At 29.5% G+C, this 14,205-nt stretch overlaps 2 protein-coding genes across 2 annotated transcripts; both read left to right on the top strand.

The window, feature by feature from the left end:
• The first annotated feature begins 1,333 nt into the window (after nucleotides 1-1,333).
• Nucleotides 1,334-6,251, top strand: LOC114186718 (sugar transporter ERD6-like 5). The gene is made up of 18 exons (XM_028074694.1): nucleotides 1,334-1,728; nucleotides 2,148-2,210; nucleotides 2,309-2,398; nucleotides 2,486-2,545; nucleotides 3,518-3,583; nucleotides 3,675-3,740; nucleotides 3,846-3,921; nucleotides 4,004-4,068; nucleotides 4,168-4,260; nucleotides 4,356-4,436; nucleotides 4,524-4,608; nucleotides 4,723-4,766; nucleotides 4,879-4,941; nucleotides 5,022-5,081; nucleotides 5,163-5,216; nucleotides 5,441-5,500; nucleotides 5,591-5,705; nucleotides 5,823-6,251. Exons 1-18 carry the CDS (start codon nucleotides 1,501-1,503, stop codon nucleotides 5,954-5,956), a joined length of 1,503 nt encoding a protein of 500 aa, XP_027930495.1. The 5' UTR covers nucleotides 1,334-1,500; the 3' UTR covers nucleotides 5,957-6,251.
• Nucleotides 6,252-9,062: 2,811 nt separating this feature from the next.
• Nucleotides 9,063-10,461, top strand: LOC114188861 (NADPH-dependent aldehyde reductase 1, chloroplastic-like). Its single transcript, XM_028077518.1, has 4 exons — nucleotides 9,063-9,278; nucleotides 9,353-9,729; nucleotides 9,793-10,154; nucleotides 10,247-10,461. The coding sequence occupies exons 1-4, from the start codon at nucleotides 9,156-9,158 to the stop codon at nucleotides 10,267-10,269; spliced, it is 885 nt and encodes a 294-aa protein (XP_027933319.1). The 5' UTR covers nucleotides 9,063-9,155; the 3' UTR covers nucleotides 10,270-10,461.
• Nucleotides 10,462-14,205: the final 3,744 nt, after the last annotated feature.

The following is a 14,205-nucleotide window of genomic DNA, read 5'->3' as shown; positions in this document are numbered from 1 at the left end:
AAATATTTAATAATAAGCAAAACTTTTAAATAAATATTAACATTAGATGCATTTTAAATAAAGTGAATTATTAATATGAAAATTTTATCTATTTTTTTATAATTAATTTTTAATTTTAAAGAAAAATAATATATATATATATATATATATATATAATATAAATAAATAAAGATGATTTTTTATTTACATATTTCATAAATTTAATTTTATCTTTATTGTTAACCGACTTTTTAATAATAACTATTATATTAAATTTAAAAGAAAAAACTGTCTTGAGTTTGATTTCTTTTATTAATTTATAATTTTTACATTAATACTCATATACCTTTTATTATTACTTTCAGTATATTTTTTTAACTCAAAAAATACAAAAACGTGTTTCTGAAGAAATATATAAAACTTTTTATTATCACATTCTTTGCCAACAACCTCGAAGAGCGGGGATACAAAGTTTATAGTGTATTGTTCTCTTGTCGTGGTTACCACTAAAAACAAAACAAAAAAAAGTGAAAAATTAATATAAAATAAGTATATTAATTTACATGTTCCAGGTTTCTTAGTTTTCTATCTGTTTTAATTAATTTTCTATCTGTTTGTATGTTCTAGCTTAATTATCTATTTAAATATTAATTTTTAATTTTTATTTACCTTAAACGAGTTTTTCCATTACACATTGCTTAAAAGTTTTTTCATTCCTTAATTTTCAAATTCGTATGGTATGACGTTTCTCATAAAAGTTATGTTCTAATGATAAACTTAAATTACAAACACTTAATTTTGTTTATGTTTATATTTTATTTATTGTTATTTTTTTTATTTTTAAATTATTAAACGAGTTTTTTACTAAATTAGTCTATTATTTTCATATTTATCAAAATGAACAGATATTTTAAAAAAGTTGTCAAGTAAATTGTTTTTAACATAATTTTATTGTGAATGAGCTGTGATAGAGTAATACGATTTTATTTTAAAATATTTTTAAGTTAAAGTTATGTTAAAATGACAATTTTAAATCGATAGACTTTAAACTCAAATTATACTAAAGCGATACAATTTTAGTTGATTTCAACTTAAAATATTTTAAATTAAAGTTGTGTGAATTAAACATATTTTAAACTAAGCATCTTTACAATAAAATTATATTACTTTGACACAACTTATTTATATACGTAATATTTTTAAGTTACATATTTTAATATATTTTAAAAAATGCCAAATTAAGCATGTGACAGTATAACATTTTATTTTTTAATTTAAAATTGAAGCTGCAAGAACCTCGTGCACACATAAAAACGAAAAAGAACAGAAAAGATCTAACTATGTGTTTGTTTTGCCAACGAAGACTGCGAAGTGCGCGACGCTGTCCAACAAAGGCTGTTCATTCATATCCAAACTCGACTTCGTTCTCATCATCATGTCGTTTTGGTCAACGCCATTCATCACCAACCTCTTTCTTTTTCTTTCTTTCTCTCTCTGAAGTAACCCTTTTAAACCCTCTGAATGAACCTATCTCATATTTCCTCTGCTTCTCATAGAACGCAAAATATGGAAAACAAAACCACTGAACCAAACGATTTTACAAGCCCTCTTCTCCCTACAAGTTATGGTGCCCATGATGTTGGCGTTGACTTTCTGGAAAAGAGGCACAACGAAGCTTCTTCCGTTCCAACTACTCTTATACTCACCACCCTCGTTGCTGTTTTTGGTTCATATGTGTTTGGCTCTGCTGTGAGTTACTGTTTTGTAGTTATCTTTTCAATTAAAAAAATTGTCTTTCTTAAGATGGTTGAATTTATGATGGCTATCTTAAAGTTGTGGTATGAAGGATGATTTTTTAGTGCTTGATAAGGTAAGAACGGTTCGTTTAATTGAGTAATGAATGGCTTAAGTTGTGGTGTGAATGGTGATATTTTATTGCTTGATAATGTAAACATGGTTGGCTGAATTTTATAATGGCTATCTTAATTTGTGGTATGAATGGTGGTTTTTTATTGTTTGATAATGTTAAAATGGATGGTTGGATTTTTGCATCGACTATTGTGGTATGAATAATGATTTTTCATTGGTTGATAATTTTAAAATTGGGTGGGAATCAAACTCTAACTCAAAGTTACTACAGTCAGATGAATACCTTGTTAATTTTGCAGATTGGGTACTCATCACCTACTCAATCTGGAATCATGCGTGATCTCAATCTCGGAGTGGCCCAGGTTTGAATTGAACCTTTGTTTTTATAACATTTGTTGCACATTGTTGTTCCTGGCTATCATTTGATTGATTGCTTCTATTGATGGCCAAACCTATGCAGTACTCAATTTTTGGTTCTATATTGACTATTGGAGCTATGATTGGTGCTGTTGTTAGTGGTAGAATAGCAGATTATGCAGGTCGTCGAGTTGTAAGTCAAAGCATTGCTGCTTAATTCTGGTTTCAGTGTTGTTGTTGTTGTTATTCACCTGAGATTACCCTGTGTTTTACTGAGCAGGCCATGGGGTTCTCCCAGATTTTCTGCATCTTGGGATGGTTTGCCATAACATTCTCAAAGGTTTCTCATTAATTTCTTCCTCTTTATTTTCAATTTATCAAGTTGCACTGTCAGTGATAGTTGAATATGTCTGAAAACTACAATTCTGTGTTGATGGTAACCTTTCCTGAAAGAAAAAATAGGTAGCTACATTTTAAGTTAGGGGAAAAAGACATTCATGGAAAGAATTTATTGTAATTATTGGAAGTTCCACATCAACTAGAGATAATATTAACTACAGTATATAAATGATTGCAAACTTCACCTTACAAGCTAGTTTTATAATGTTGAGTTAAGATTAAAATTCACTTTTTAACAAATTTAGGTATATAAATGGGTGTGAACCTCGCGTTACAAGACAGTTTTGTAGATTGAATTAAATTTAAAGTTCACTTCTTAACATGGTATGTGTTAGAGTTTATCCTGTTGAAATTTGTTGTTTGTTAAGTCTATTATTCCACCTGTTATTAGACCGCTATTGGATCACATGTTAATGTCTAGTCCCAGACTCAAGATGTATATGTCTTGGCGTGAGGGGTGCATGTTGAAAGTTTGGAAGTTCCATGTTAACTAGGGATAAGACCAATTACAGTATATAAGTGGTTGCAAACCTCACCTTACAATCCAGTTTTGCAAAATTGAATTACGCTTAAAGTCCACTTCTTAACCTTAACTATTGAGTACTTGAAATACATGACCTGGTAGGCTTAAATACCATTTGATATGAAGAAACACAGATTTAGCGACTAAAAGCAAAAATGTTAGTATATTTATGGCCATAAAAGTTTATTTAAACCTGCTTTGGCATTAACATTGAGACTTATTTGAAACTTAAATTGCTGCTTTTATGAACTCAATGAATTAGATAGATAGAGTAAGGACTACATACTCAGATAGATTGAACCACTATGATTCTATTACCTGAATTTAATCATCCCATGGGTTTGCCACAAGTTCAGTTGTTGATATCTAACATTTGGTGCATGTTTGAAGATTGCTTGGTGGCTTTACGTTGGAAGACTGTTGATAGGATGTGGGATTGGCCTTCTATCTTATGTGGTAACTGCTGTCACTGTATAAGATGTTATGATCACTGTTCAATTGATATTCAACAACTCGAATAAATATATAGTTTAATTTTGTATATTAGGTACCTGTTTATGTAGCAGAAATAACACCCAAGAATCTTCGAGGAGCATTCACTGCAGTTCATCAGGTAAAACAACTCTGTAATGATTCAATCTTTTGACATCATTTTACTCTTACTGCATGTCCCATTCAACAAATTATTTTATACTCCTATTTGGTCTTATTTTGGCAGTTAATGATTTGTTGTGGGATGTCATTAACTTATCTTATTGGAGCATATGCCAATTGGAGAATCTTGGCTCTAATAGGTAATATTTTTCTTTCTGGTGTTCTTTTCACAAACCAAACAAAAGGGGCTCCATGTAACTCATGTTTATTTATCTGTCTCAGGAATTATTCCGTGCCTTTTGCAGCTTCTCTGTCTTCCCTTCATTCCTGATTCTCCCAGGTGGCTGGTGAGTTTTCACAGCTTCTGTAATTTTTGTTTGGATTGGAGTCAATACATTTTCATTGCACACAAACATATCACAACTAATACTTGCAATCTTTTGCAGGCCAAGGTGGGTCGGTTGAAAGAGAGTGATTCTGCTTTACAGCATCTCAGGGGTAAGAACGCTGATGTTTATCAAGAGGCCACTGAAATTAGAGTATGTAACTAGTTTTTTGTTCTTACAGTGTTACACAATTGTTACTACTATCTTACTTTAATCCATCATTTTTTGCATTGTACCTTTATCTGTAGGATTATACCGAAGCCTTTCAGAAGCAAACAGAAGCTAGCATCATTGGCCTATTCCGAATGCAGTATTTGAAGTCACTTATTGTGAGCATTCTAAATTATCCCTATTCATATGATATGGCCAATATTAGCCTTATGTGGGGCTCTTATGTTACATAGTTACTTTGTTAGGTCGGAGTTGGCTTGATGATACTACAACAATTTGGAGGGATTAATGGCATTGTTTTCTATGCAAACTCTATATTTATATCTTCTGGTATGTGCAGCTCTTTTTCTATGCTCCATCATATGGCAAGTAAGAGAATATGAATGAGAAATATTACACTTATGAAATGATTCACACAAAAGCAAAATCTCTTATCCATGACAGGGTTCTCAGAAAGTTTTGGAACAGTAGCAATCGTCGCTGTTAAGGTTCTTAATTCTCTTCTTGTGATTGCATAATTTCTCTGTGCTTTATATTGCACAATAATAAGATGCATGCTTTGACTAACGCACCCTTCATTCTTCGTTTTTATGTTTGTAGATTCCAATGACAAGTTTAGGAGTACTTCTAATGGATAAATCTGGAAGAAGACCTCTTCTGCTGGTAAAAAAGTTTGAACTATTATTCCTACTTTTTTGCTCTGTGCTTTAAATTATGAATCTGAAACTTTGATTCTCACACAGGTGTCTGCAGTGGGAACATGCTTAGGATGCTTCCTGGCAGCCTTGTCATTCTTCTTGCAGGTTCTTTTAACTACACAATCTGATCGAGTAAGTTGGTTTTCTCAAAGAATTTCTAAGAATAATTAGGATTTTCTGATGCAGGACTTGCATAAATGGAAGCAAGTTAGCCCCATTATGGCCCTAGTGGGTGTTCTGGTAATGTTCTTCCCCTTATATAGGGATGTTCAACTATATTATACGACCCTGTTGGAAATCCTACAATCGACTAAAGATAAAACAAAATTTACACTATATCAGTGAGGGTAAACCTCATAAGTTGGTTTTGTATGATGGAGTTAATCTTAAAATAATATTAGAGTTTGTATATAAACGTGTGTAAATCTCATCTTACAAGCGTAATAATTATTCTTAATGGCCAGGTATATGTTGGATTTTACTCTATAGGCATGGGAGCAATTCCGTGGGTTATAATGTCTGAGGTAGCTACTGTTACTATACCTGAACTTGGGAAGTAAAAAATGAAACATAAAAAAACATCAGCATGATGAATGGTATATTTGATTTTGCAGATATTTCCCATCAACGTGAAGGGCTCTGCTGGAAGCCTTGTGACTTTGGTTAGCTGGTTGTGTTCTTGGATTATATCATATGCTTTTAACTTCCTCATGAATTGGAGTTCAGCAGGTGGGTTAAAATTCAATCTTGTTCTGAAGGGTAAAAACAAAAAGCTTATAGAAAATTGGGAAGAAAAATGCAAGAGTTATGTAGTAATATTCATTTTTTGATGTTATGTTTGGCCAGGAACTTTCTTCATGTTCTCTGCCATATGTGGCTTCACTGTGTTATTCGTAGCAAAACTCGTACCAGAGACCAAGGGACGAACATTAGAAGAAATTCAAGCTTGTATGAGTTCATATTCTTCTGCAAAGAAATGAACTCCATGCATCATAAACCAGTAGAATTTTCCGAATGCAAACTTGTTTACTGAAAAAAGAAAGAGAAAACGCTATGCACACGCTAGTATGAATGAAGAAAACTGCATTCATGAAGCATCACTGTAACTTTAGTGATGTATTGTGATGTACACATGTCCTTATAATTATTTGTTTATACTATACGTATACTTCAATATTTTTTATTTGATTTTTTTTTGAGACTGTCATATGTAGAGTTCAATATTTGATTTTAATATAAGGTGTAGTAGCCATTTGACATGTTTCACTCAGTCAATGAAATTGCAGAAATCTCTTCATTTTTCCATGTCCTAATTTTTTACACATTACATTATTTTCAATCTTTCTTTTGATCACATTATCTACACCACATATTACTGTCATTTATTCTATTTTAAAGAAAAAAATCTATGTAAAGTGTATATTATATACTAAAAAAATGTGGAAATCCTTGACTGGATATTATGTTGTGATCATTCATTGTACCACTATACTAGTATTTAAGATAACATAATTATTTATTATCATTATAACATATATATATATATATATATATATATATATATATATATATATATATATTAACTGTAGTGACTTTAAAATTGTGATGGTATAATAAATAAAACAATTACCGTAGTTATTTATAATTATAAAAATATTAAATATTCTTCGAATTTATTGTAATATATAAATTAAATCAACATGTGTATTTATTGCTTAATTGATTATCGTGATAAATAAAAAATAAATGACATATTAATTAATTGCCTTAATTAATATGCTTACCTCTATGTGATTTTTTTTTTTTTAAAGTAACATTGTTACTCGACGACGCCATAAAAAAAGTAACCCATGGAAGGATTGTACAATAAATGTCCTAAAATATGAGAAACGTAAACGAATGGAGAACGAAAATAAAAATGTGAGATCAGTTCTTTATTCCTCATTGGTAACATTGCATGCGTGAAGCAAACATAATACATACATATATGTAAAGAATTTATCTATTATTTAACTATTCCATCTTTCTCTTTTTTTCCTTCTAAAGTAATGTCTTCACCCAATATAATATAGTTCAATAAAAGTGTATTATTTATTATTTCTGTGTATCCAATGGGTTTATATTTTTTTAGAAATTGATATATATATATATATATATATATATATATATATATATATAATCTCTATTAATTCTTTAAAATTCTTTTCAAAAGTAAATTGTGACATAAAATTCTAAAACAATAAACAGATACAATGATTCATAAATTTTACTATGCGTCAAATATTTATATATAGAGAAACCAACTTAATTTATGAGACTTGTTGAGCTTAAGAATTCTGTTTTGTATATAATTTTTTTAGGTTAAATATATTTTTAGTTTATGAACTTTAAAGTGAAATTGAAATTTGTTTTTATTTAAAAATTTTGGTATAATTTTGAATTTTAAACTTAAAAAAAATCAATGTAGTTATTTTAATTCAATTTTATTTAAAACAATTTGTCTATCAAACTAATTTTATGTTAACACTTGAGTTGTTTATACTGTTTGTAAGTTTTTCCTTCAATGTTAGTCTAAAAGCGTGTTTAACACATAAAAGAAATTAACATAATTAAGTTAAAAGATTATATCATCGATTCAGTTTTAAAGTTTAGAGATCAAAATATATCAAATTTTGAACAAGATGAATTCTAATTTCATGTCAAAATTAAAAGACAAAAAATATATTTACCTCTTTCTCTTTAAGATCAAGTTATACATTACCGAAATAAAATTTTGAAATAAATTAATTTTTGAGCGTAGCTTCTTAGGAATTAATTAATTCCAAAATACGGTACAAGAAAATGACTTGGGCTGGATAGAAGTTGTGGACAAGTTCATCTATGCATATATGGTAGGATTCGTATTCTAATCACCAATGGAACTCTTGTTCAATCCAAGACTCATTCCGTAAAAGAGATTCATCATCAAAGTTTTCAGATGTAACCAATTAATACCTTTTTTTCTTTTTTCTTCACGATTAATTAACACGTATTTTGGGTATTAGAAGTTAATTATTAGAAGTTTGATGAGGTCGATGATCAATATAAATTATTAAATTTAATATTAATTCATTACAAATAAACTTATATAAGAAATTATCACGTTATTTCTTACAGAAAAAAAATTTAAGACAAGGTTTGTAACCGTATAATGCAGTGAAGGGTTTTGGGATTGATTTTTTATGACATTATACTTTAGTTTCGAACCGAAACATATCAAGGTTATAAGTAAAAAACGATTTTTTGACGTCAGTTCTAAATAACATAAATTTCAACATTAAACTTTAATTATTTATAAAACCAAAATCCCAAAAAATCAAAATTTATAAAAATAAAATAAAAGAATATGTCTTTATTATAAAAAATAATCGAAGCCTATTCGGTTATATACTATTTTTTAAAATAATTGAAGCTAATGTGATATTTAAAAAAAAATACCATTCAGTGACTCCTTCACTATATTAAACTAAAATAAAAAATTTCAAACGATTCTCATATTTTAATGATACATATACAACTGATGAACAAAGTGATAATAAGTTGTATTAAAACTGAAACGGATCAAAGAAAAAAAATTGAATTATTTCAAAGAAAAACATCAAAACGAGAATTATTTATGAACTGATTTTGTTCTAATAAATCAAATAATTTTATATTATTTCAAAGTTCCAACTACCTCTTTCTATTTTTGAAGTAACTTGTAAAAATGGAATCATAATCAAACTTTAGATAAAACACTATTTATAATTTTTTTTACGAATCAATCTCTAGCCACTCATAGTTATTACGCATCACCATCCCTACTCTTAGTAGTAAGAATAACATTTTAAAAATGTCAAATTAGGAAAAACTTTCAGAATAAAAAACTTAAACAAGGAAACAATTAAACCTAGCAAAAAAGAAAACCAAATAAAAAAGGAAAAACATAACCAATGAGTAAACAACAAAACCATTCCCCATAATAAATGTCTCGCCACGCGTCATTCTCAAAACAGAACCTGTGTATATATATATCATCTTCTTCACACGACACCTAGACAACCTTAACACTTTCTTTCTTCACCACGTCCTTATAAATTACTTAGCATCTCCAAAGCCACGTCTACTCCAAACGCACTTCCCAAAAGCCCGTTTTAGAGAATGGCTTCCGGCGAATACAGATTTCCCCCTCAGAAGCAATACACACAACCTGGCAAAGAGTATCTGATGAATCCACCACCGCAATATAGCAGTCCAGATTACAAACCATCGAATAAACTTCAAGTATATATGCAGTGATTTATCTGAAAGCACTTTTTTGTATGTGCTTGTGCTGAATCGGTTATGTATATTTTCAGGGGAAGGTGGCTGTAGTAACAGGAGGTGACTCTGGGATTGGAAGAGCGGTGTGTAACCTGTTTTCGTTGGAGGGTGCTACTGTTATCTTCACCTACGTGAAGGGACAGGAAGACATAGATGCGAGAGACACACTTGAAATTATCAGAAAGGGTAAGAGTGGTGATGCGAAAGAACCAATGGCTATAGCAGTTGATTTGGGTTATGAAGAGAATTGCAAGAGAGTGGTTGATGAAGTCATTAATGCTTATGGCTGCATTGATGTTTTGGTGAACAACGCAGCGGTGCAGTTCCAGAGTGATTCCTTGGAAGAGATTGATGATAAAAGATTGGACAAAGTCTTCCGAACTAATATCTTTTCCTACTTCTTCATGACTAAGTAAGAGTACATAATCTAAAAGTTATGTTTTTCATATTCTGCAAATCTAACATTCCGACACAGATATGCTGTGAGGCACATGAAAGAAGGAAGTAGCATTATCAACACGACATCGGTGGTTGCATATCAAGGGTTCGCAACACTGGTGGACTATGCATCGACGAAGGGTGCGATTGTAGGGTTCACGAGAGCCCTTGCGCTTCAGCTTGTGAGCAAGGGAATTCGTGTGAATGGTGTTGCTCCTGGACCTATTTGGACTCCGTTACAGGTAGCAAGTTTTACGGTGGAACAAATCGTGGTGTTCGGTTCTGATGTCACACCGATGAAAAGAGCTGGACAACCTATTGAGGTTGCTCCTTCTTATGTCTTTCTTGCCAGCAACCAGTGTTCCTCTTACATAACAGGCCAAGTCCTCCACCCAAATGGTCATTAAAACTCTCTATGCTCGTACTTACTTACACAAAGCTTTTCATTTTATGTATGTTTTCCTTAACTTTTTTCATTTTCATGTTTTCAGGTGGAACCATTGTGAATACCTGATTGTTGGATTGAAGGATAAAGATACTTGCTAGTCAGTTTATACTGGTTTATGTGATGTGTGTATCTGTGGTTTGTTTGTTTTTTTTTTTTTTCTATTCATAAATTATGTTACGAATATGTAATGTAACATTGTATTAATGTGTATGAATAAATATTTATTGAGGAAAATTCTGGTTGAAAAGCAAACCGGTATTTGTATTGCCAATGTAATAAAAATACTAAAGTTAATATATACATATATATTATGTTTACTTTTCTTAAGCAAGTTTCTAAATCAATCATGTATATTTAGTATTTGTTAGATTCCTCAAATACACATTCTGAATGGCCTATTTCATATTAATCGAGCAGATCGATCGTTAGGTCGACCACCACAAAAAGTAATAGATTATTTACAAGATAAACATAAAAAAAAAATCTTTGAAACCAACTTCTCTCAAACATAATTATTTGAATTACTAAAATATTTCCATTAATAATTTGGATAATATATATAATTCAAACAATTTAAACCTCAACGATTAATTAGTTCATTTTACATAACCCTACCTCAACGGCCAAATAAAATAAATACAACATTAGTGTAACATTAATGTAAAACGCAAATTAGCTATTATAATCATTGCATGTAACTTGTGGTTAATAACCTAATTTTGAGTTGTCTTACCACTTGTGGTGCCTTTATTTACACTTGTATTATTTGTACCATGATCAGTAGTAATTTTTTTACGACTTCCCTTTACACTAACTTTTTCTTTCTTTTTCTTTCGTGTTCAAATTCTTTATTGAGTTTTTGGTGTTGCCATATCATAAACATTGAAAAAACATTATATTGCTATTTTACAACTTTTTTTAATATATTTTAGATTTTAAAAATCAATGATTATTGATTTATTTTAAAGACACAATATAGTAGAGGAATAATACAAAAAAAATTCAACATAAAATTTGATGACAATTACCCAACAAGTACATTGGTGCGCAATAATATCAAGTTTCGTATTCACAGGAATTTAGCAAGTATATCAGTAGTTTTCTTTTTTGGTTTTTCTAGTTTGTGATAAAGAGTACATGTAAAAATAGATTGTAGTAATTAAATGGAGTGGAGTAGGAGCTATGAATTGATTTCATCTCATCTTCTACTCACTACAAGAAAATGTCTTATTAGTAACCAATTTTAGTGACTAAAAGTTCTTAGTCACTATAGTGACCAATTTAGATACCAATTTACAAAATTAAAATTTATTGGTTACTAAAATAGTCACTAATATAAACAAAAAAATTATAATTGGTCACTAAATTTGTCACTAATTAATTAGAGAGCAATTTAGTAACTAAGTTATTTTGGTAGCCAAAACTTAGGTAGCTAATTTTTAGTGACCAATTTTTTTTGGTAGCCAAAACTATGGTAGCTAATTTTAAAAACCAATTTAGTTACCAATTATAATTTTTTATTCACAATAGTAACTATTTTAGTAACCAATAATTTTTTTACTTTGTAAACATGTATCTAAATTAGTAATTATAGTAACTAACAACTTTTGGTCACTAAAATTGGTTACTAATGAAACATTTTCTTGTAGTGGCTATACCATTACCATCTTGTTAACTTATTATGCAACTCATTCAATATCCTGAGAGTACTTTTTCTATGTAGATCTAGGTTCATCCATGAATCATTAGAATCTAAGGACTTCAAATCCGTTGTGATTCCTTAACTCCTGGTAGAATGAATAATTGCCTTCATGTGCAAGACTCTCTCTTCCAGCATCCCTTCTGGCTACTGAATAAGCACTAATACAGGTATGATGATTGATCGGACCTTAGTTTGAGATCAGTCTTTCAAATCCATCCAAACCAGTGAAATAAGATGAGTCGTCAATTCATCCACACAACTTGAAACTTCCAACTCAAATCAAACCCGTGAAATAAGATGAGTGATCAAGTCATCATTAAGCATAGATCAAACCACAAAAACAATTGAATGAAAGAAAAGATAAATACCCAAGAAGTAAAAGTATATAGAATCACAATTGATTACATCAAGCCTAGACACGAGGGAGTTCAACTACTCATAAAATATTATAATGCAATTCAAATAGTATCTACACATAAGATTTACATGAAGAGCATCTCCTTCGTACCTCACATACCTATTCTATCATACTACTAAATGCCAAAGTCTTTATTTATAGGAGATTTTGAGCGGTGCTCAGCCCAACTTTTAGTGCTCAGCCACAAAGTTTCTTCAAAAGTGAGTTTTTTCTCAACTCAGCCCTTGTCTTGGTGCTTAGTACATGACCTTTCTCTCTTGGAAGAGTTTTCTTGGCTTCTCAGTTTTGTGCTCCAGATTTTTTTTTCAAAGAAAGTTTTCTCATGAGGCTCAACTCCATTTGTTGTGCTTGACCATAAAGTCGAAATATGTTGTCTTGTCTTTTTCTACTTTCATAGTTAAGCTCCAATAGTGTGGTTTAGTTGCATACTTAATATGTTCTTTTATATTCACTGCAAAACAATAAAATATCATTATAATTCATAAAACTTTAATTCTCAGTACCTCATTTTGTATCTTAAACTAAATAGGTGTGTTTTATGCAAAAATAAATAATAGTGTTAATTTTAAATAAAATATTCTTATTTTTTACACTTATCAAAATCCAAAATCTTTTTTCATGAGAAGTCGGTATGGCATAGGTGGAATCATTATGAAATATAATACTCAATAAATGCGATTATAGTTTATTGGATATATGCTTTATTGGCTCTTATCCATGTTAATTATGTTTTGAAGAAAAAGTAACATAGTAACAACCGATTATGGATGAATACTCGTCTAAAATAAGATTATAATTATGAAAGGAAGTAATAGTATTTCTTTCGAATGATGAGAAACTAAATAAACTACTTTTTAAATGTTACTTAATTTTATAGAAATGAATTTCATTTAAATTCAGACTTACTTTCTGATTACGGATATTCAATAAATATTTTAAGATGTTAAAATTTTATTTATGAAAATATATAAATTTGAGGGAATTAAATATAATAAATTAAAAATAATATTTTTAATTATATACAAATTTTTATATATTATAAGTAACAATTAAGACTGGTCACCACTAATATTTTATATATAAAATAAACATGCATATGGATTTCAGAATATGGTAATCTAATTTTTTCTATTTCACTATAAAAAATGATATTTTTAGAATTATCTTTTTTTATAAACTCAAAATACTTTGATTTTAGTATATTAAATATTTTTTAATATATTATAACACATCAAAATCAATGTATTTCAATATATATTTTGAAGAGAAAAGAGAGAGAGTAAACAAAACTCATCTAATTAATCATCCAAATTCGAACACATGGTTTTAAGTTTGTGTGTTGGCATGGTAAAGATCATGTCAAATCTTTTATCAATTAAACCACGCTCAATTCCAAGAAGATATTGAAGACAGGTTTTGTTGTTTTCGTGTATGAAACCATGTTCTTTTTATTCTTAATTTTTGGTTTATGCTTTGAATTTTCCATTGGCTCCATCTCATGATCCCGTGAATCATGAACTCAAGAGCTGAAATTTGTGTTAAACTGTGACTTTGGTGACAAGGTATTAACTTGAGTTATTAAGATACTTAACTTAGACAATGATATATAGATTGTGTTTAGGTTTATGCTTCTAATGTTGGATTTGTATAATTGACTTTGAAATTAGTGATCCTAACCCTTGGATGGTTACGTCTAAATATTTAAAACAATATCCTTAATTAGTTTCCTTAATTAGTTTAATTCTTTTAAGTATATATCTTAAAGTATAATGTTTATAATAATATAAAAGGTTTTATGACGAAATAAACTGTTCAAGAGTAACAGAGAAAAAGTGATAAGAAACTTGTAGCTACCTACGTTAGATAAAAAAAAAAAAAAAAA

Source organism: Vigna unguiculata, chromosome 6 (genome assembly GCF_004118075.2).
Source record: "Vigna unguiculata cultivar IT97K-499-35 chromosome 6, ASM411807v1, whole genome shotgun sequence".
NCBI lineage: Eukaryota > Viridiplantae > Streptophyta > Magnoliopsida > Fabales > Fabaceae > Vigna > Vigna unguiculata.
The sequence above is the reverse complement of the archived record's forward strand: the minus strand, read 5'-3'. Positions and strand labels throughout refer to the sequence as shown.

Coding starts and splice junctions, on each gene's coding strand:
- LOC114186718 (XM_028074694.1), top strand. CDS start 1,501: ATGAACCTATCTCATATTTCCTCTGCTTCTCATAGAACGCAAAATATG. Junction 3,741..3,845: donor CATTCACTGCAGTTCATCAG/GTAAAACAACTC, acceptor TTATTTTGGCAG/TTAATGATTTGTTGTGGGAT. Junction 3,922..4,003: donor GAGAATCTTGGCTCTAATAG/GTAATATTTTTC, acceptor TATCTGTCTCAG/GAATTATTCCGTGCCTTTTG.
- LOC114188861 (XM_028077518.1), top strand. CDS start 9,156: ATGGCTTCCGGCGAATACAGATTTCCCCCTCAGAAGCAATACACACAA. Junction 9,730..9,792: donor TCCTACTTCTTCATGACTAA/GTAAGAGTACAT, acceptor ATTCCGACACAG/ATATGCTGTGAGGCACATGA. Junction 10,155..10,246: donor CCAAGTCCTCCACCCAAATG/GTCATTAAAACT, acceptor TCATGTTTTCAG/GTGGAACCATTGTGAATACC.